Source organism: Melozone crissalis, unplaced genomic scaffold (genome assembly GCF_028551555.1).
Source record: "Melozone crissalis strain CALT ecotype California unplaced genomic scaffold, PUWL_Pcris_2 ptg000012l_1, whole genome shotgun sequence".
In the NCBI taxonomy this organism is placed as follows: domain Eukaryota; kingdom Metazoa; phylum Chordata; class Aves; order Passeriformes; family Passerellidae; genus Melozone; species Melozone crissalis.
Window position 1 is genome coordinate 6,337,708 of NW_026535790.1, and position 21,874 is coordinate 6,359,581.

Genomic DNA, 21,874 nt, shown 5'->3' on the forward strand with positions numbered 1-21,874 from the left:
GGCAGGGGCCTGATCTTTTGGCAAAACTGAAAGCAAAGTTCATGTCTGTGGCCTGTGACCCCCTTTTACACCCAAGGCCATGATTTAAGAGACCACAATTTCCTCTATGGCCTGAAAGGTGACAAGCCTCAACCTCGCAGCCTAGAGGAGGAGGAAGTTCCAGGCTGTGCTGGACATCTCCACAGCTGTTCCTATGAAAACTGTTCTGCCGGACTTCCCAACTGGAGGGTGTTTCTCCTGTGACTGGGCCTGAATTCATGAGGCACACACCTTTAAAATCTATAAATAGTCACCAATTAAAAATACTGAAATAAAGCTTGGGTGAAGGGCAAGAGCCCAAACCTGTTGATTTCTCAGAGAATGCACTGTCTGATTTTCATCCTTCAAGCAGGGCAGAGCAGCTTCAGCAGAAGGGTGGGAGAGCTTTCATTCTCCATAGCAGAGCAGCCCAGAGACCACACTGCAGCACTGTGGCAACATGGACCTGAAGCTCCTGAAAAAGAAGATGGTGTGACCTTTCTGTGATACCACAATCACTGTGTGCAGTTACAGTAACAGCACAACCGCTGGAATGGGGGTCATGGTAAGTGCTCCTTCATTCGACTGCCTGATAGCAGAGCTGCTGTGTCTGGTGTGGATTCTGAAAACTTTTGTGTCTGGTGTGTGTTTTAGTTGACAAAGATCAAAAAAGCTCTAGGGAAGCCCCTAAAATATGTGGTTTCTTCAACTGTCATTTTATTATTTTTGCCCAGTTTTTTTTTTTTGCTTCATTCTGAAACTTGAAACAAGCTGTGGTTTTTTGCAAGCATCCTTTTCCTTGTTAGCTGGAGCTTGCATTTGTATGCTGCTTCCCATTCTTGCTCTATTTTATTTCAGTGTAAGAGAAATTAAGGGGGTTTATGTCACATGCTCCAGTGTACCAGTGGACTGGACTACTTATATGAATGCCAGTGGTGGTGAAAGGAAATGTACAAATTTCTTTTATTTTTTTTCTTTTAATCGCTCTTAGCTACAGATAAATGAGAAGTTCTTGTGTCAAAAAGATGAATACTGTTGTGCACTGCCTGTTCCAACACTAATGCTAAGGAATCTTTGCATTTGTGATGTACACAGACTACTTGAAAACCAAGGGAAGGTATAAGAGGTTTTCTCAATGTCTTCTCCTCCATCTACAGGCCAGGCAGCTGCCAGCTGCTGGTGGAAATGCTTGCTCAGAGCTCCAGAATGTGTGACTGGCTGTGAGGGGATACGCTAATGGGAGAATGGCAGGCTGCTTGTGGAGAAAGAGCTCCTCTCCATAGGATAGTTCCCTCCAGAAGCAGACAAGCAACTGAGCAAACAGCTTGTGGTACATCACCATGATTGCCACTTAAACATGAGAAAAGCAGATTTTCTGCAAGTTTCACCCCTTAAGCAATTTCCACCTTCAAATGTTCCCAGGCAGTGTTCACCATGACCAGGAGGTGATATGCTTTTCAACTGAAACAATGGATTATTATCTCTGTTATATCTAGATTGGAGACAGATCAAAAGCAAGATGGACTTTGAATGGGTGTTAAGATATAAAGATTTCAAGTTAGTTCCTGTTTTACTCTTCCCATGTGTTCTAAGTATTCCTGAAGAGTTTTCCAACAAGAGCTGCAAGATCATAGCAAGGAGGTAGCCTTGTTTCTGTAGAGCTGTCCCTGGCTTTTGCTGGCCTTTAGACAAACCAAGCAATAACGTGCCAAAACTACTCTGCCTTTGAACCCAAAGCTGATCATCTTGTAACTGAGGCCAAACTAAGGGAAAGGTGATTAGAGAGGCTTAAGCTTTAGTTCAAGTTCTGCTGCTACAGTCCTAATTTGCAATAATTAAATGTGATTTCTATTTCTGGTTTTGTTTTTGCATTTGTAGAAACAAAAATTTCTTACCATCTTGACACCAAAATCCACCGTGGTTTATGACATACCCAAATGTCTTGTGCTGAAGGACATAATGTGGCCTCCATTGGCACACTTTCATCTACCTCACTGCCCCTGGGAAAAATAGTGACATTAATTACTGACATTTTACTAATATAATCTGTGTTCCAAAATTAGCTGTAGACTTTGAGCAGCGCCGTATTTACTTAGAAGTGATACTTCCCTTCAATGCAGAGAAATCAAAAGCACAAGTTCTCCTTTTCAACTCACTTTCCTCTTTATAATGTGTCACAGCACAAACAATGTGTGTGAAAAAGAGAACTAAGTCGGGCCATACATTTTTACTGTTTGGTGTTTCTTATGTAGCTATTGCTTAGCAATAGCTAAGACATTTCTATAGCTAAGATATTTATTTTCTTTTGGATTTTGAGAACACCATGACAATCCCTTAGAGAGATACAGTTGCTGTGAAATATCTGTCTTATCTTCAAAAGCTGCATGTGAGTTAAAGAGAATCCATAGAACAGGAAGGGAAGTCATGTGGAAAAGCAAAGTAGTGAACTGCTGATGTCTATGTATTGTGCAGCTTGAATCATTATAATCAGAAAATAGGGGAATTTGTTAAATAAACTTTTCAGTCTATGAGAAATTGTTCAACCAGCAGTACCTCAAAGCTATTCACCTTGGACAGAAGGAATCCTGAACAGAATTCTGCTGTGGAAACCAATTTTTGGCCAGAGAGGCCAAAGACAGTAACTGACTGAAAAACCAGAGCTCAGATACAGAGCCAACATGAAAGGAATTCTCAAGGAAGCAGAATTCCCTGTTCATAATGCAGTATTGAAATCCATAGGGATGTGCAGCAATGTCCATGAGCATTAGAGAATGTGGCCCTCAGTGAATGAGCACCAGCCCATTCCTGCACTGTGCAAAGCAGAACTGCAGGAACATGCTTTGGGTGAGTCTCAGGAGCCTTTGATTACCAATGTTGTGCCTTCCATCACACATACACACTCAAACAGGATTTTCTCAGCAACTCCACCAAGGCTTGCAGCTCTTAATGCAAACCTTTCTATGTCTATTGTGAAACTGACTTCCTGTAGGTAAGCAAAGCTGTGATATTTTGGAAGTTGTTTTGAACATAAAACCTCGATTGCAAGGGTGGGGCTTTTTCTCTAGAGCTTTTTTTAAAGCCGTCTGATCAAACCTTTTCCTTGCTTGCTCACCTCAGAAACTAGCTTTGCTTCAAAGTCCTCCAGCGTCCATCCACACCTACATTTCTAGTATCACCCACCATATTTCTTCCCAAATGCTATGAGGAGCCTCAGTAATGCAGCATGTAACTGCAGGTGAGACACACTGAGATAACCCTCTGCAATGCTGCTGGTCACACCTGCAGCTTCTTCAGAAGGTAATTTTTGTAGGTGAAGTTAGGCATTCAAAAGGTTCAGAATTTCCAGTCTAGCAGATGCAAAGACAGATTATGGCCTCAAATATTTGCGGTCATTCAGAATTTCACCAGACTTTGGACAAACATTCTCAGAGAGCTGAGGGAGCAAGACTCAAAAGGACAGAAAGACTGAGCATACAGAATAATTAGTATGAGAAGTGAGGGAATCTTTTAACTAATAGAATATAAATTAATAAGAAGCCTATGTAACTTGTAGCCAATGAACATTCACGCCTTTGTTTGCCAAAATGTATTAATTATGAAAAGTTCTAATAGTTGTGGTGCTGGTTTTGTGAATTTGCCACCCAGCCTCCCTTTCTGTGCAGAACTGTAAATAAACCAAATATCTTGACTCTGTGTGGGGATTGGCCTCACTAACACCAGATGAAAAGAATATTTTGGGACAACAAAGGCATGGATGAAAATACAGGAGGAAATCCTCAGGATACAAATTAAGATAATTCATGTGAGGGCAAAATACTGACCTCTATCATTACACACATTCAAATTAAGGGCAGGAATTAATATTTTAAATGTAGAAAACCATAGAATGTGGCCTGGTATCACTTATGCTGGTGCTTCCAATACTACTGAGCGTGTTTTGTCTCCTCCTTTGGCAGTAGGGCAGTGTCCCAGTCAATATCAAAGCAGAAGCTGGCGGTGACCTGAAAAGCTTAGGCAGTTCTCAGCTGTCTCACAGCCTCTTTTCCAGTCTGCTTTTCTCTTGAAGAGCACCTTTATAGACTACTCCACTAGATGAGCTATGATTTGCTCCAGCAATTCCTTTCTTTCCAAGCACCCATGGGTGTTGTACAAAAAGTGGACAACCAGTCTTTGCTGCAGTCATGAACTGGAATCACAGTAATAAGCTAACTCTTGTTCCCCAAACTTTTGTTCTTGATGTGTATAGGGATTGCCTCAATTCAGCCTCAGAAGCTGCTAGAAATCTGCCTGCAGGGCTGCTGAAGGAGTTTATCACCTGAGGGGCTGTGCTGCACATTGGAATAGAGCTAACAAATATCCATGTGAAATTTTGTACAGATTTCTTATGCGGTGATTATTTTAATATCTCCTGTCAAAACAGACCACTAAAATACAGAATCTGTATTTGTGCAGCCTCTCATTATTTTCTGTGCTGTTAGTAACACAGTGCTGTTATTCTGAGATGTTGCTGTTCTTCAAAAGTGCACAGAGGAGTCCCAACACAGCCTGGATGTGGGAGAGCCTGAAGAGGCTGATGTCCTGCAGCGCAGATCAGGCCCCATGTCTGTAACTACTGTGAAGAGATAGCTGCTCCCAAGGAGGAAACAGCTTTGTCTCTTCTCAGTGAGCATATTCCCATGGAACCTGGTAGAAGTGGATCTCCTCTGCAAAGAGAATATTCTTATGCAGGTCAGCAGCTGCTTTGCTTGTAGGAGCTGCTGTCTGGTGCAGGAGCCATTTCTTACTGGCAGCTGATAAAAACCTTGCAGTCTGAAGCAGGGAGTCTGGATGTCATTGTGTTTATCAAATCCTATTGCCTTTCCCCTTCAGACTCTGGTGGAACTTTTCTTAAAAGCTAAAGCCAGTGGAATAATAGTACAAAAAGTATCTGTTCATTCTGGAGTACAGTCTGCTTTAAAATTAATTTCTAATTTGTGTAGGTCTATGCATGATTAAAAATAGAAAACTAAGCAAATAAGCTTGCAGATCACCACAAAAGCAGCTATAGGCATCATGAGAGGAAGCTCATGAATGAACTTGGTTTTCAAAAGGTTGTTTGTTTTAGCACCAGGTAGGCATGGCAAGGTAAGTGATGATTAGATGAACAAACATTCTGTCGGATGCTGCTACAAGCAAACTGAGAACACCATGTGCAAGCCAGACAAGCTCCTGTTTTATAGAACATCCTACTTGTCATTTTGGGCCAATGGCAAGAGACCTTCATGAGATGCAAAACTTGCTTTGTGTAGACAGAGTCTGTGAACATGTGAGAGACATACTTTCACTTCTGATGCACCAAGTGGAGCTGCAAGGTAAGTGCCCACATGCTGCTGCCTTTATTCTTACTGATGGACTGCTTAACAGCATGGCTTTGGGACAGATTTGAACTGGAATGGAAAAGGAGAGAAAGAATTTGGGGAGCAATGAAAATTGCTACTGCCAGCTCTCATCCAATTCTGGTTTCCAACCAAATAAATTGACGTTTTCCTAATTAGTGACAAGATCAAGCTCTTATCAGCAACAATGACCAGTGAAGGTAACTGCTTGTTATACTGGGGCTGTTAGAAGGGAGGTTCCTCTTAGTTTTCCTCTTTGGAATTCCCCCTCTGAGTGTTCTTATTTCCTCCTTTCTGCTGTCACTTTCTCTTAGCCCTGGACAGGGCTGGCAGTTCTCATCATTTTTTGGTACTGAATCCAGAGTGAAAGAGCAGGAGCTGTCCGGTTCCTTAAGGTCAGTTTTTCTTCAAACCTTGAATGCATGCTTTTTTTCATGGTAAATTCATCTTACCTTGCTTTTTGTACATATTTGTAGTTGCATTGTGTCAGTATCTGGACTTGTGTTGCTTCAAATATTAGTGGGATGATGTCTAAATGTGGGTGAAATTTTAGAGAATTTTTTGTGATTTTGTTTTGCGGCTGGCCCTGCTACTTGCTGTAGTTTGTTTCAGACTTTGTTAAGAATATTCTTTTTTTGTATAAACGTTGTGCCTATGGAAAGTGAAACTGAGAATCACTGAAAAAAAAAACTGGCTTATTTCCATTTTTTCATAACTCTGGCAAAACAGCCTAGAGCTTTACTTTCCCATTGAGGAGGGCTGAAGTTCTGTCCTGAAGAAAGCCATTGAGTTAAAATGCAGACAAGTGTCTGCTGTGATCTTTATCTCATAGCTGGGATGAGAGAGCTGGGCACAGCTGTGACACAAGAGGTGCTACTGGACATGAAAGGCAAGTTCTGCTCTAAATCACAACTCTGACACCTGCAGGGCACTTGTTACAGCTCTGCCTGAACTTGTCCATCTCCTGCACCAGACAAGTAATATTGCTGGTTCTAAGCTAAGCTCATTGAAAGGCAAAAGCTTCTTTTACCTGATATTTATGCTTTATTAAGCTCTTTTAAACTCATCTCTAACAGAGACAAAGGATAACAGGCAGGATATAGATGAAGTTCTTTTTCAGCTCCATCTCTGTTTTTCTTTCATTTTAGAATATAAATTCCGTGGAAAATAACTCCATTCCATCAGAAAGATAAAGACTCTCAGGAAAAGTAGTATCTCTTCTTGAGCTGGGTAATACTATGGAAAAAGTTAAACTGGCTTTTAAACTGTTAGTTAAACTGTAAGTTTTTCACAGATCTGAAATAGAAACTAAAACTTCAAAGCTAAATACAAATTGAGCTCCATTACTTGCATTTTACAAATAATCTGGGCATTTCTGAAAGGAAAAATCTGTGTGGTACCTGTAAAGCAGAGGAATTGTTGCTCATTGATTTGGGAAAAGGAAAAGGATATAAGTGATTGGAACGTGGAGAGAATTTCGTCCTTCCCCACTGCTGCCTTGCCCACCTCCCAGATAAGCTGGTGCCAAAACACTGTCTGCAGCAAAAGCCAGGAAATGCTTTGTGCACCTTGACATAACCTTTAGGGGGGCACAGAAGGTGAAAGAAAACTTTCTAAAGTTGCTGTAAGAAAACAAGGCTGTAAAATTGTGGCCAGAAATATTGAGCTTTTCAATCAAAGTGTTTCACGGGACTCCTTTTTTACAGCTTGATATAACCTGCTGTTTGTCAGCTTGTTTCACTCAGACTCATGTGTAGCACTTAATGGGTCTGAGGTGTTGCAGGAAAATAGCATTTGTTCAACAATTTTTGTATTTCATTTTTCAACTTCCTGTCTTCACAGAAGTCCCACTGTTCCATTTTTCTGAATTCTAGGAGTTGGAATGTTATGCAAGACTTGGATGTTATGTCATCCTCTGGTTAACAAGTGTGTGATTTGCATGGCACTACTACTCTTTTCTATGAATTATCCTCAGCTTCCTAAACTGGTCCAAAAGTTAAATTAGAGGGGGATTTCCTCTGTTCCTAAAATGAATATACAAATTTTCATTTTCTTAACCTCTGTACTCATGTGGGAGATTTATTAGCCTGTTAGTTCATATGTCAACAGAGGTTTAGGAAGGAAAGCCCCTAGCAGCTCTCCTCAAATCTTCTCTCCTTTACATTATCATTGGAGTAAATGTTGCATTTTGGCCTTTATAATCCTTTGTTCTCTGAGATAACATTTGATTTCAATTAGTAGCAGACCCCATTGCCTGGAATTTTTAACATGTTGACCCTTTAAAATACAAGGCACAATGAAATCAGATTATTTGGGGAAAATGATGAATCAAAATGACCTCCGTTGCCTTTAGAAATCTAAAATGCCCCATCTAACTCTTATGATTAATATGTGATTTAAGTGAACTCCTACTCTTTCTTTGTCCTTTTACAGTGATGGTCACTGTTTCTTTCACTGCTTTTCCAGCATTTTTAATTCATATATCACTTGAACTCTAAAAGAGCACTGAAAAAAAGCATTGCGAGTCTTGGAAGTGAACCAGATTGTCATGCCATGTATGCAGGATGCAGAGCTGAACCAAATGCATCCTGAGTGGAGACCTGGCAGTGTCAGGTGTGCCCAGAATCACTGCAGAGGTGTCTCAAAGGGCACACAGGGTGCCAAGTGTGGCTGTGCAGCTGGACCATATCGGCTGCTGGGGGAAGGAGGTGTTATTTAAGGATTTAAAGAACAATATTTGTCTTAACCAGTGTCCAAACCACAAAGGATTGAGCTCTCTGAATGGCATGGAAATACATTTGAGGTCTGTCCTGCCTTGCCCCCGCCCAGCACATGCTCTTTGTGCGTGGCAGCCTCGCAGGTGGCCCTGGGGACTCCTGTCCTGCAGGTCCCTGTGAGCTCTGCCTTGCTCCTGCTGAGAGCTGCCACTGGCTTTCACAGCCCTAACACAGAAATCATCACAAAATTTGTTCTTCCTCTGGCATGACACTGCAAATACCTGTTTTGGCAGCATCGGTTTCCATGAGACCCCAAAGGGAATGTAATAGCATTAAATGAGGTTAAAATAAAGTATGAAACAACAGAGGAAGTGCTGAGCAGTACAGAGCTTATTCACCCTTCACCTCAGACAGGACTGCTGGGATGCTGTGACAAAAAAAGGGGAAGCTCTGGGAAAGGAGTTGCTGCTGTAAACAAGCTTGGTAAAGGTCTGGTTTCATTTTGTGTCCTTCAGTTGCAATATCCAGCAAAACACTTGCTGTCCCTGATATGTAGTTTTCCTTGCCTCTGCGTCCTCTCCATGTAGAAATTTCCATCTTTCAAAAACTTGCTTCTTTATTCACAGTATATTTTCCATGGTGGGACTATGTTTTTAATGCAGCAGAATACAGCTATTATTAAAAATGTTTTGGTTCAGATTAGAAAGAAATCCCAGGATCCTAAATCCAGTGTAGTCAATAGAGAGACTTTGATACAAGAATTTGTGTCAAAACTAAAACAATGAAGAAAACATACCAGAGTAAGGTGAGGGCCTTTCAGACTGGTGTAGCAAACAAAGGCAAGCAATCGAGTTTTTCATTTTTGAAAGAGTGGCAATCTTCATCTTGTTAAGGTAGAAAAGTGTTTCTCTCACTCTGTGCACCTGAGATGTACCATCTTTTACATTCTAGTTTTAAGCTCTGCAGCCAGACTTGGCACTGCCAAGACTTTCCCTTGGTTGCTTCCTGACTTCTTGACCATTGTAACGTAAAATATTTCTGCATTTCTTATGTGTTTATACACAGAGAAATGCTATTGAAAGAAAAGTTTAAAGATGGAAAAGTTCTTATGACTATAAATTAATTAAAGTTTGGTATTTCCATGAAGATTAAGTAGGCCTACTCTGTCTCCTTCCCTAGGACATGCCCTTCTCTAGTTGCTGTAATCAAGCAGTTTGCCAATCACTGAACTCAGAGTGATAGATTTGTCTGTTTTGCATTCCCCTTAAGCCTTCTGCCCAGTTTCTTCTCTGACTCTAACCCCAAAATTATATTGACTCAGAGGTAGTTTTTCAACAGCTTTATTCACAAAGTCTGGCAGCTTGGCCTTCTGAAAGGCCCTATTTAGATTTTCTGTTAATTTAACAAACGGAAGGGGCAAAACAAAGTGTTGCAACAAACTGAAAATTTATTTTGGTGTGTTTATAACCTCATTCTTGGTTCTCAGGCAGGTTTCTCAACTTCTGCTTTCCATTTATAGCTGCCAGGCAATAATATCAAATTTTTGTAATCTTGGTAGTGTAGTGAGGCCATAAAACATGAAAAAGGAGAACTATCTTAGTGCAGGCTATTCCTGCTCATGGATCTACACCATGTTTACCTACTTTTCAAAGTCCTGGCTCTAGATTTTGGCATTTTCTGCAGCAAATGCAGAAATATCCATTTCCAAGCCGTTCAGAAGACAACCCCATGGAGGGATAAGAGGAATGAAGATGAGTTTGTAACAAACAGCACGTGGTAGTGTGTGATGAGGTCTGCTCTGTCTTCTTTCATCACAGCTGCAGTGTTGGCTGTTGTTGATTTTTCCCTGTTGCAGGCAGGTTTCATGGTACAGCAGTTGCTCCCTGTTTGCCCTCCTCAGGAACAGAGATGGATGCAAGCAGGGACATCAGTGGTCTTCTGCTAAGGGCAGAGTATTTGAGAGCCATTTATTAGATATTCTTCATTGAAAAATATGCTGTTTGATGCCAAGCTGAAACTTTCCATGGTTATGGAGTGTGGACACCTATTTTAACAGGATAGAGTCTGAAAATTTTGCTGGTTGTTCTTTTCATCCTGGTATCTCAGTATTATGCTGGAGTAAATAATTTGGATCACAAGCTCAGGTGGCAGTTACACCAGTGATCTATAAACACTGAAGAGATGATATTTGGGTTTGAAATAATTTGATAAAGATGATGAATAAGTAACACATAGTGTTATTCTGTACTTGTGGAATATCCAGGAGGAATGTTTGAACTGATTCTAGTGTCTGCTGCAGTAACTGGACAGAAATAGAATGGAATTTACAATGATGTGGAGGAAGAGATAAACTTTATGAACAAATGTGGCTTTTGGATTCTCCCATCATATTCACTGCAATCTTCTAATTTCCCTGATAGCTGCTGGATTTGTGCATTATTTATATCCTGATAAGATACCAGGGTTGCCACTTATTCAATACTTGGCATTTTTGGTCCAGGTGGTCAGACTGCAGTATCCCACTCTTCTCCCTGGAGTAAAGATAGGTGAGTCTCACTCCAAGCTCTCTCTGGATCTCTAAGTAACGCAGGGTTATAACTCAATGCAGGCCTTGGTAAGAAAGCCAGCTCTCCAGCCTCAAGATCTGTGTCTTGCCAGCAGAAAGCCACAGTGCAGGACTTGTGGATTTGACTGACAAAAGCTGAGGCTGTGTCATAGCTAACTGCTGTGCAATTTGATTTCAGACAAACAGACAAACCATGGATTCAGTATTTGTGCCTGAAAATGGCTACCTTGATTTACTGCACAGTGATATTGACCCAGTGCATCTGTGTACTTTCTTTGATCCAAAGTCATCTGGAGATGAAGAAGGTGACTTCTCTACAGGTTAGTAAAACACTAAAAAAATACTTGACTGGTTTATTCTTCACACTCTAAGTTATTGCCATCTCCTCTCAGCTCCAAAGCCACCTAATGGCAGTTTATCATGGGGGCTGATAAAGTCTACAAGCACTTTGGTGGTAGGATGTGGTTAAGTTTGTCTGTATCTGTACACACAGTGACTGCTTCCAGAAACTGTCATGTTTTTAAATTGTACATATTTATAGCATCCTGCTCAGTCAGGCTAACAAAACACACTGTACTGTCACTCATCAGGGCATGACAGTGTCTTTCATTTGGATATCATTCCTGGAAGTAGTTTATTTGCAAATGTTCCTGTCATAAGTTGGCCGAGTGTAATTGTCAACACCTCTCTGGCTTGAAGCCAAAAGTTTTGCTAAACAGAGACTTTTAAATGAGTTTGTGATGAACGCAGTCCCTGAGCAAACAGCTTTACACTCTGAGATCCTAAGGCACCAAAACAATGGGTTTTCATTACCAAGTGCCATTTTCCAGCTTTTTGGGACACAGTGATTTTATAATTCCATTACAAATGAGAAAGCAGAAGGGCAAGAGTATAAAGTTGATAATTTCTTGCAATTCAGTTCGTACAAGTAATCAGATCAGGAGGTTGCCCTGGATCTCAAACTTTGTGTTCCTGACTTTGTGTGGAAATTGTGGACTGATCTGTTCTCCCTTCTCTAAGTGTTCTGTTATAAAAGCATGAAAGTCTGTGGTAGGGAGATTAGCCGAGCTTATGTTAAACAAGTGAGCTGGACCTTGGATTGAGAATGGCACTGAGAGGAGAAGAGCTAGTGTGTGTCAGGCATGAAATCTCAGTTCTGTGCCAAATAGGTGGAAAATATTACCAGTTTGGAGCATTGTGGCTTTCATGAGTGACCAATGCCAGTAGGCACATGGGCAAATCAGTGGAGAACTGAGCACCAGAATTATCTTTATGATCAATCATTTCCCAGGTTGGGCTTTTCCCTCTCAGTTTCTGACTGGTTAAAAACAGCTGCAGGAGTGTTCCTTACCCCATGGCCTCACATGCTCAGTGTCTGAAAGTAGCATGAATTAGGGGTCAAGCACTGACTCATGCTATCACTGATTGGAATACTTTTGAGCCTTAGCAATGTCTGAGATGATGCAGGTAAATCAAACATCATCAGGACATGGCAGCAGTCCCTGGAAGCTGGGCATCTCTGCTGTGAAGGTTTTGGCATGGTCCCTGGCCAACTGGCACCTTCACAGGCAATTTGCAGTGCAGTTCAGGGGTTAGCATGGACACAGCATTGTTCTGAACAGGGCATCTGATACCACCATAGCCTGAAGGATAAGAAGGTTTAATAAGCTGTATGAATCTGGGCTTGATCATCACAGAATGCACTTAGGAAGTATTTTATTTACTAAGAGAGATGAGGTCTCAGAGTTTAGCAAAGGAAAAGTGCTGATTTCCAGGTGACTGTGAATTATTGAGAGTTCAGTTCTGTTCCTTCTTAGCCAGCACACAATGAAAAGCCAAAGCCTTCTGCTGAAGTAACAAATCTGCCTGTTCTGCATGTCCTGCTATCTGCTTTTTTATGCTTGGTTATGGCATTCATTGAGCCAATGCATGTTCCTTATTAACTCTAGATTTTGAAGTTGATGCCAGCAACTATGAACAGTTCAATAATATGGATTTCCCATATGAAAATGGAGATGGGTTCTACCCCTGTTGCAACACCACGGATGCTTATGCTAAAATGGGTATGAAAGGAATTTTTGTTTTTTAAATCACTATTTTACAATCATTTGCTATAGCTATTTCTTATAAACTCTATTCTCAATCTGTAGCCATGGTATTTACTCAAGTAGCCTTTCCCTCATGTGTGATAGATCTGATTTAGAGTATCTGAACCTGTGCATTGTGGGGAAACTGATTAACAGTAGCTTGTGGTTGTTGGGGGAAAATCTCTTTATTAATGTCTCCTTCTGCTTAATACTTCCTTTCTCTACTTCTCTTTTCTTGTGATCTTTATTTCCTGAACAACAAGTTACAAGAAAAGCTTAATTTAACTCCTCCATTTTACTTACACTGCAGAGTTCTGTTAATGAGGATAAGCTTACTAGAGTTTTGCTGTGACATTTACTGTGTTCCTCTTTTGTTTTTTTCTTTTGTTGCTAGCTGAATTAGTAGAATATGTGCTCAAGGATCAGCAGGAGAAGCAGGTTGAAGACATTTTTGGTAAGATTGACATGGCTGAGAGTAACTTTCTCCATGGGGGTGTTCTGTCTAACTTGTGCTTCATCCCCCCAGTTTGAACACTAGCAAAGTTTCTCTACCTCTGGTGTCTTCTTCTTTCCCCCGGGTACAGTGTCCCAGGATTTTCTTGGAAAACCTGAGGATTTTATGCATTTTTGCAGGCCTTTCTCAAAGATGGCAGTTTTGTCTCTGACTAAGCTGCTGATCATGTCACCATGCCCATAGAATATGCACAGCCTCACTGTCAAGTGCATTAATAGCTTCAGTAGCATCACACTTACCCTGAGCACAGCAGGGATGATACACACAAGTCCCCAGAGCACTTTGCATGTGTACAAATATAGTTTACACACACTGATTTCTGTCCAGGATGCACAGAGCTGCCTGAGGAAGTGTCAAGTTTTACTTCTCACCCTGAGTAATGCAGCAATGTTATTATATATACAGTGAATCATTCCTTCATCCATTCTTGACTGGACACATTGCTTGGCTTGTGGTACCAAATCATTGTTTTGGTAGCAGCACAAATGCAGCTATTTACTATTCCAGAACAGATATATCAATAGTTGCCTCTTGAGAAATCCATAGAACCAGAAAGTTCACAGAATATCTGTATATCCTATTTTATGTTTGAGCAAAATAATTTGGACTAATTTACCAAAGGTCATATTTCCCTAGAATAATTCTGGCTGCAGGAAGCTCATATAGCTTTTCAAATTATATATACTGCTTCCTCATGTGTTTAGAATTTGCAACCAATGGCAATATTTTTATTGGTTTTACCAAAAAACAGAATGCAATATTAGTTCTTAAGTATTTTCCAGTAAAAGTATGGTGTGGATGATTTCACAGTTCTTGCAGCACAGAATATAAAATCTTTTTAGAACCCTTTATTCTCTTAAAGGATCTAGTCCCTTTAGTGCATAAATTGAGTAGTACTGTGATCACACTGCGACACAGCTGCAATGTTTTATCCTTTTCTCATCATTAGAGCATTGAGAAGTACTTATGGTTTATTAGCCACTGCCAGTAGATTAATAGTTTGCAGTTCAGAAATTAACACAGGGTGACAAAGTCTGCACTCAGAGCTCTGTGGGCTTTCTAAGTCATGTGGATCTGGGTAAATCTTTTATCACATTATTTGGTTTTTACCTTTTATTTGGAGCATATTTCATCTTTGCTCTCTATTGGTGTGTTTATCTTGCTTTTATTCCTCTCTGTAATTTTTTTAGGAGAACAAAGTTTGACATTGGACCATATTTCATGTTTTTAGCAGGGAACCTTATTTTGGATGACATTGCTGCCGAAAACACTGAGAAATTTCCTGACATAAAGATGCAGTCATGTCTTAAACGAAGTAAGTATAAGCAGTGAGAATATGAAAGGCTTTGTGCCTGAGTCCTAAACTTGCATTCCAGCCCCAGTGCATTTGTCATGCAGCTCTTCAGTGACACCAGACGAGCTTCCTCTGCCTTGGTTCAGTTTTGTGGGCAGGAACTGAAAGCAGCTCTTCCATGCGTAGAATTTACAGTTCGCAGAATTTGTTTTCCTGTAATAAAGCATTAAAATAATGTTATATTTCTTTGCATTTTTGTCATCCTCATGGCAGTGTTGACTTTGTTTTCAGTGTACCTATAGCTCAGTAAGCATTGGCTGAACAATTGCCTTTTTAATTGCAAGAACAACAGCAAACATCTTTGGCACAAAAGTCTGCAGCCTAATTAAAACTTCACAGAGCAAAATAACATGAGGCTTTTCACCTTCATTTTTATACATTGGGCCTGTACAGTTCTGAAATAGCAGAATTGAAACTGGCAATACCCCTTTCTACTTAAAATAAGTTTCATAGGTTAAATTTGAAATTACCAAAATTTGGCCACTTACTGTGACCTTGCTTTGTTTCAGCTTTCTTAGGCTCTGCAGCAGAGAGTTACTGTGATGCTTCAGAACCCAAGTATAAGAAAATTGGTAAGTCATTGGCTGAATAAGAAAAGGTTATTGAACATATATTGTCTCATATTCCAAAATCTCATCCTCTGTTAGGTACTGTAACTCTACCTTCCAGAAAAGTTTGCTGTCATAGATTTGATGATTTTAATCATCATGCATTTTCATGTTTCTGCAAAAATCACACTTTTAGATTCCTCTGACTAATTTATGATATAAAAAAATCCACGTCCTCTTATCTGCAGCTATTAAATTGTGTAACTTAGGATCAGCTACATGGTAGCCTAAGAACACTTGGATTCTTATGCTTCAAAAGTACATGTTCTTACCAGGTGATAGGAAAATTACTTGCTTAACATCAGCAGAGGAACAGTTGACCTTTCCTAAATCCACATGAAAGAAGAAAGAAAAATAATGGAGACCTAAGTCAGTGCCAAATTCTGTAAATTTTATCACATAGACCTTTTTTTTCCACTGGAATTTTGGAAGATGTCTCACGTGGAACAAGAAGGATCAAACCCAGGAAATGCAGAGCTATGACCTGAGTCTAATTATCCATCAGGTCACAGCTCCACATGCCCTAGGTTTGATCCTCTTTCTTCCAAGTGTGACATCTTCCAAAAGTCCAGTGAAACAACCTAGTGAAAATAGTAACTGTGAAGAGATGATTTCTTGGTCTAGTCCATGCTGTAAAGTCTTTTAAACCAAAGAAAGAAAGGGAGAAAGGGAAATTTCTAGGTTTTGCACATTGTTAGACCATCTACAAGACAACACCTGGGGCCAGCAGGCAGGCTGGAACTTGTCTCCCTGGTGTGAACTGGTGCTAGTGTTCTCAGCCAACTGTAGCCTAAAGGGGTATCTCAGGCAGAGTTAACCAGCAAAATACTCTTCCAAAATCCAGGTGAGAACAGCCTTGTTTTAGCAGCAATAGTTTGAACTATTTTCTATTGTGTTTTGGGTGGACATCTGACTGGTTTTATATCAGCACACCTCCCAAGGCTCCTAAGGGGACTCTGGCTGTACCAAAGCCCAGGGGCCATGTACATATTGGGGGGTGGCCAAAGCAGTGTGTAACCTAGAGTTCATCCAGAGTGCTGGGATCTGGGGCTGCACCTCAGCACAGGGCAGGTAAAGAGCTGGCACAGACTGCCTGGAAATCTGACAGAATACACATGTGCACCATGACTGCCATCCATGCTGGTTTTCCAGTGTTCTTGTGGAGTTCTGAAGGAGTGGGGAGGGAGAACTGAGCAGAAAAAACATGCTTGCTAGCTCTGGAAATGATATCAGAATTTCTACTGAACTGGTACCTGCTGACTGTAGTTGTTTGGACACAGGTGAAGTTCCTGGCAGTTAGTAGCTGTTAAAGGTGGATTAGTTTCTATTTGCTTAAGTTCCTTTGAAGATTTGGCACTTTTAAAAGCCTATATTTACACCACACTACTAATAATAGTTTTCCATAAGAAAATGGCACATCAGTTCCAAATGCCTCACCCTACAGAACCTGCATTCCAGACGAAAGGATCATCCCAGAGCTAACAGGTGCTTTGTGAAGCTGCACCCATCCTTTTGGTGGAAGTCCTCAGAATATTATCAGTTTTTCTACTGTCCTTGACCCAGTGAAGGTGCTGAGGAAGGAAAATATACATAAGACAGTATAAGTACTGTGTAGAAAAATCTAATTGACAAAAATATGAGCTACTTGACAAAATCAGGAGTTTCTTTAACCTGTCACAGGTGTCACAGTAGGATCCTGCAAAGGCAAATGCATCAACTCTTCAGAAGTGCAAGACTACCTACAGCAAAGACAATAATGTGTATTAAAGTTCAAAGTAAGCCAAGGATGAAATTCTTTCAAAGGAATTAAATGGAATAGTGGCACAAACCCCAGACAAGTTTGTAGCTCCTAATAAAAACATCAGACCACAGAAAGTGATGAAGTACAGACTTACTTGTTGCAGCTAGACAGGAGAGGGAAGGAAAAAGCAAAACCAGCTCTGAGAATAGGGGTGTTGTAAAACCAATGAAACTAACACACTAATTCAAATACGCAGGTGTGTCTTACTTGATCTGTAGGAGTCTTTTGATAAGATGAATTGTACAATGCACAAACATCTCACCCCATTTGTTCTATTCTTGGAGGAAAAAATATGCTGCAGAGGAGATGCATCTTTAAAAGGTCTGGTGTTTGTGACTGTTCTTTGGGAGAACTTTACACACACTCTTTGTCCTTACAAGCACTGTAGTGTCTAAGTAGGGAGTCAAGGTCCCCAGTTTATTGCTTGTGGGCCTCTCTGCTTTTGTGCAATATTGAGACAGCAAACTGTGCTTGGAAAATCAGTACAGCCAATGTACTGATTGTTATGTCTTATCTGTCAGTCATCCATGTGTATGGTCATGTACATCTAGATACATCTGAAAATAAGTGAGGAAAACTGAAGAAAAAGAAAATTTAAAGAGAAACTACAAAGAAGAAAAAGTGATCTACTACAGAATTTAATAAATACATTTTATATTTTGAGAGCTAAATTGTTTTCAGAAAGCTATTGTGAATTGTTCTTGCTTTTGGAAAATCAAAACACAGCTGATCAGAATCAAGTGCTTTATCTTATCTACTGAGACCTCTTCTTTGGTTCCTTTAAATTCTATCAATGACATAACTTTCTCCTTTTGTTTTGCTATTTTATTTTAAAGTAGAAGTCCCTGCAGCCTCTACAGGGAGTGGCAGTTTCTTTCCTATGCCTCTCAATAGCCACCCAGTGAGCTGCACCTCCCTAACCAACCAGCACATGTCCTGTTCTGTTCCTGCTGCCCACGGGCTGGAAAGGAGCCTGATCATTCCTGGTAGGTAGAGTACAGCTATAGCTGTGCAGCTGTACACAGGCTGATTTACACATGGGGAAAACTCTCTTGTAAATCTTGTCTTTGACTATGAGCAGTGGCAGGAAAATGGCAAGTAAGGCAGCTCTTAAAGGTGTGGCACTCACTAAAAGAATGGAAAATATTCAAGGGAAATTAAAAGGGAATTGCTCCTAATTGAGTAGAATGAATCTTTTATTTAATTGGTGCAGGTTATAACAGAACAGTCATTTACTATATGCTAATCTGAGTAATTTCTTGCTTGTCTTAAGAATAGGAAGTCACAAAATTTTTCATTATTAAACTTTAATTTAGTTCCAAATTCTTTTTCACCCAGAGATTTGTAAAGGACTGAGGGATAATTACATTTGCAGCAGTAGAGCAAAATCTAGGCTGTGATTTAGCTCATGAAAAGTGAGCAGTGATCCCACTGATGGGCTGTAGGCACCTGACCTGGGCCATGCTGGGTAGCAGAGGGTGCTCATGGCACACTGAGAAGTGCTAATGACAAGGGCCCAGTTCCACACCTTTCACTGTTAAGTCTGTGCTGGAAAGGAACCAAAGCCAGTGCGTAAATTGGGAGCCTTGAAATACCTCATGTGAGCTGAAGCAGCATAAAGTAGCAGAAGAAATTCTGTCCCACCTACAGAAACTCAGAGCTATGGCTGATTAAATTGCAAGCACTGAATCATCAAAAAACTTTCCCAGTGTGAGTTGAGAGGGAGGGTGCTTGTACAACCTGAATGATGTGCAGTTATTTGGGAAGGATGTAGTGCAAGGAAGGTAAATTTAATGCAGATACATACTATTTACACATTTTCACTTCTCTGGATCTTTGACTGTACATTTACAGACTTTGCCTTAAGCACTTTTCCTTATGATAATAGAATTTCTCTTTAGACTATTGAAAACAGTGGCTGCTAAAAGCTGGGTAATCCCTTGTATTTCAAGCTCATCACACCTTGTAACAGTTCTTTTTTTAATGGGTTCTATGGACCTCATGTGATCCTGTGAATTCTCCACTGGGAAGATTTGCCTATGAGCTGCCAGAAAGTACTGTTAGAAAACTTTCTCTCTCTCATAAAGCTTTAGAAGGCAGAACCCTTTAAAAACAGAAGAGTAACTATTCTGCACTCATTTCAGGATTGTCAGAACCTTTGACCTCAGAGTGCCTACCAGCCAGTGTAAAAGGGTACCAAGAGAATCCAGACTTGGCAGGTGCTCCTCAGCAGATATTTAATTTTGTTCTTGAAAATGGCACATCTGAAGTTATAGTATATCCAGGTAAGAGCGATAGCTTTTTATCCCCATAAAGAGGCATAAAGTGTTAAAAAAATCAATGCTGCCAACAGCAGCACTGATTAAATCCAGTTACTGATAGCTATGATATGCTGAAACTATGCTTTGTTTCTTGCCAGTGCTGACATCTTCCATGGAAACATTCATGTCTCCAGCTTTTCCAGTTAATTTATGTGGTAAGTAGAAAACTGGGGTTTATTGGGGTAGTAGTAGAAAATTGGGGTACAGCGCTTTGAACTGGGAGAGAAACCATATTGCTTCTACTCAAAGCCTGTTCTCCCCTTCAGACTTTACTCCTATTGACCTTAAAAAACCAAAACTGGATGGTATTTCCTTCTTTGTATTGGTCACTGGCTGCTTACTCTGATCCAAAATGTACAGATAGGAGTTGTAGAGCTTCAGGTTCAGCAGCCAATCCCCTGTGTTTGCTATGACATCCAGTTTCAGAAAGAAGTCAGGTTTAGTTAAAACAATGCAAAGCCCAGGGTGCTGGAGCACCCTCAGGAAGTGGGAGATGATCTGATGCTGGCATAGCCTGAGCATCTGAAATGCTCAGTGCTGGCAGCCACGCTGCAGCCAGCTCCCATGGAAGACCCAAAACCAACTTATTTAACTAAGCAATACTGAAAGCTAATGCACAGAATGGTTTATAATGAAATCAGAGCCTTGGTCAGGATTTAACAGTCCCACTTCAGGTAACAAACTTTCCTTCCAGCCCTCAGAGGGCTGTTGGAACCCAGAGTTTGGTATCAGTGTTGTTGATTGTCCCTGTGTCCAGTGCAGGAGTTTGTTGCCCTCTGGTGGCTTCCAATGCCCCAAAAGCAAAAGTATAATATGGAGATTAAGAGGCAAATATCCCTAGGTGTGGGGCAGTCTTTGTAAATTGTATTTACTTTTTATGTAAATAAACAATGCCAGTAATTCCAACCGATTTACTGCAGCACAACATACGTATACCACCAGCCCTGGAATTCCTGATGCAGCAGCAGCAGATAAATGTAAGATGCCAAGCCAGTTTTTCTTTTACTTTTTTAAAAGTTCTTCACTCCTACCTGCTTTGAATAGCTTCCCATCTAAATGTCTCATTACAGATTCTTTTTTCTGTTCTTCCATTCTGTTTTCTTAGTTAATAAAATAAACAGTAAATAAAAAACAGACGCTTGCCCAACCTTTCTTTATTTAATATCTTTCTTACTGGAGGCCTGTGGTGCTTCCCTTTAGAAGCAATTGTGAACTCTAACCATTCTGAAAGTTGCTGGCAGGCAGGGTAGGAATTAATTTCCACATCTCTGAAATGGTAAGATTTGTATTTCTTTTAGATCATATTCTATATCAAGATGATCAAGATGATATTCTGGTATGAAACACATTTGTGCATATTTAGGGAGATTAATGTGTTTTGGTTTAGGTAATTTTTTGCACATCTCTGCTGTGTGTGGTTACAAGGTTCTGAGGTTGAGTTTGTTACAGCCTCTGTCAATTTAAATTCTGTCTTGCGTCTGCAAAGCTTTTCCTACCAAAAGTTTTGTCAAAACTGATACTCTGCAACTACCAATCTGAAGAAAATGTGTTCTCTCTGAAAAATTCCCAATTCCTTTGTGTAAAGGAGACACTGTTCACCTGACCCAACTGCAAAAGTCTGCAGTAGTTTGAAAGCAAACAGGTGAAAAGAAAGAAAACTGGACAGCAATGGGACTTTGTCAGGGAGAGTAATGGGTAAACACTGTTACCAGGAGTCACTTCTCTGTGACATTCATCTTTAGTGCTGGGTTACAAGGTGTAGAATAACAAAAGGAAGCTATTGCTTTTGAAGACATAAAGAAGCACTATGTGTGAACATGAATTTATGCAAAACACTGACATTCGAAAAGAACAGTGAATGTCACCTGGAATGGTAAATCTGCTTCCCACAACTGTCAGAACAGCTGTGGTCTTGTTTGATGCCATTCTGCCTCTATCAGTGCACATCAGCAGAATTCTACTTGTGGGAGAATTTCATTCATTTTTCCTTGTAAAATGAACAAAATATCTCTTACTCTGAATATGTGCTACAATGAACTTGGAAATTTGCATTAATCTTATTGTTAAAATTAGTAAAGCTGAATCGGTGATTATCTAGGTGTCTTTGTCAAGTATATTGTTTTGTTTCTCCAGATTTAGAGAAATTTCAAGAAGTTCAAGATTCCATAATTCCTTCTGAAGAACCTTTCAAAAGACCAGGTGAGTTTAGAACTCTTGAACTTAAACCTTCCAATATGTTTTGGAAAAAGATTCTCTGTTTCTTTCCATACAGAGAAGCTTCTTGTAGGAATTATTCAACAATTTGTGAAGCTGTTCTGAGGGTCTGAACACAATTCCTGGTTTCAAGATATTAGACTTGGCTTCCTGTAGATATCTAGCTGTAGTAGCTGCTTAGCAGCTCAGTGTACTTCACTGGTTTTATCATCTGTACAGAGAGCTCCAGTAATTATTATTATTATTATTATCCACAATTATTCAGTTCATGGGTGTGAAAGTGTCTGTTGTGCCTGCAC

General features: G+C 40.2%; 1 protein-coding gene across 1 annotated transcript in view; it reads left to right on the forward strand.

Moving 5' to 3' along the window:
- The window catches only part of CIITA (class II major histocompatibility complex transactivator), a 37,318-nt gene that overhangs the window by 4,060 nt on the left and 11,384 nt on the right, over positions 1–21,874 (forward strand). The window contains exons 2-12 of the mRNA XM_054270769.1: positions 392–583; positions 10,855–10,996; positions 12,626–12,739; positions 13,158–13,217; positions 14,509–14,592; positions 15,141–15,203; positions 17,877–18,026; positions 19,185–19,325; positions 19,460–19,516; positions 20,282–20,338; positions 21,495–21,560. Of these exons, the coding sequence (XP_054126744.1) occupies positions 572–583; positions 10,855–10,996; positions 12,626–12,739; positions 13,158–13,217; positions 14,509–14,592; positions 15,141–15,203; positions 17,877–18,026; positions 19,185–19,325; positions 19,460–19,516; positions 20,282–20,338; positions 21,495–21,560 (946 nt within the window). The 5' untranslated portion in view covers positions 392–571. The remainder of the gene's footprint in view (positions 1–391; positions 584–10,854; positions 10,997–12,625; positions 12,740–13,157; positions 13,218–14,508; positions 14,593–15,140; positions 15,204–17,876; positions 18,027–19,184; positions 19,326–19,459; positions 19,517–20,281; positions 20,339–21,494; positions 21,561–21,874) is intronic.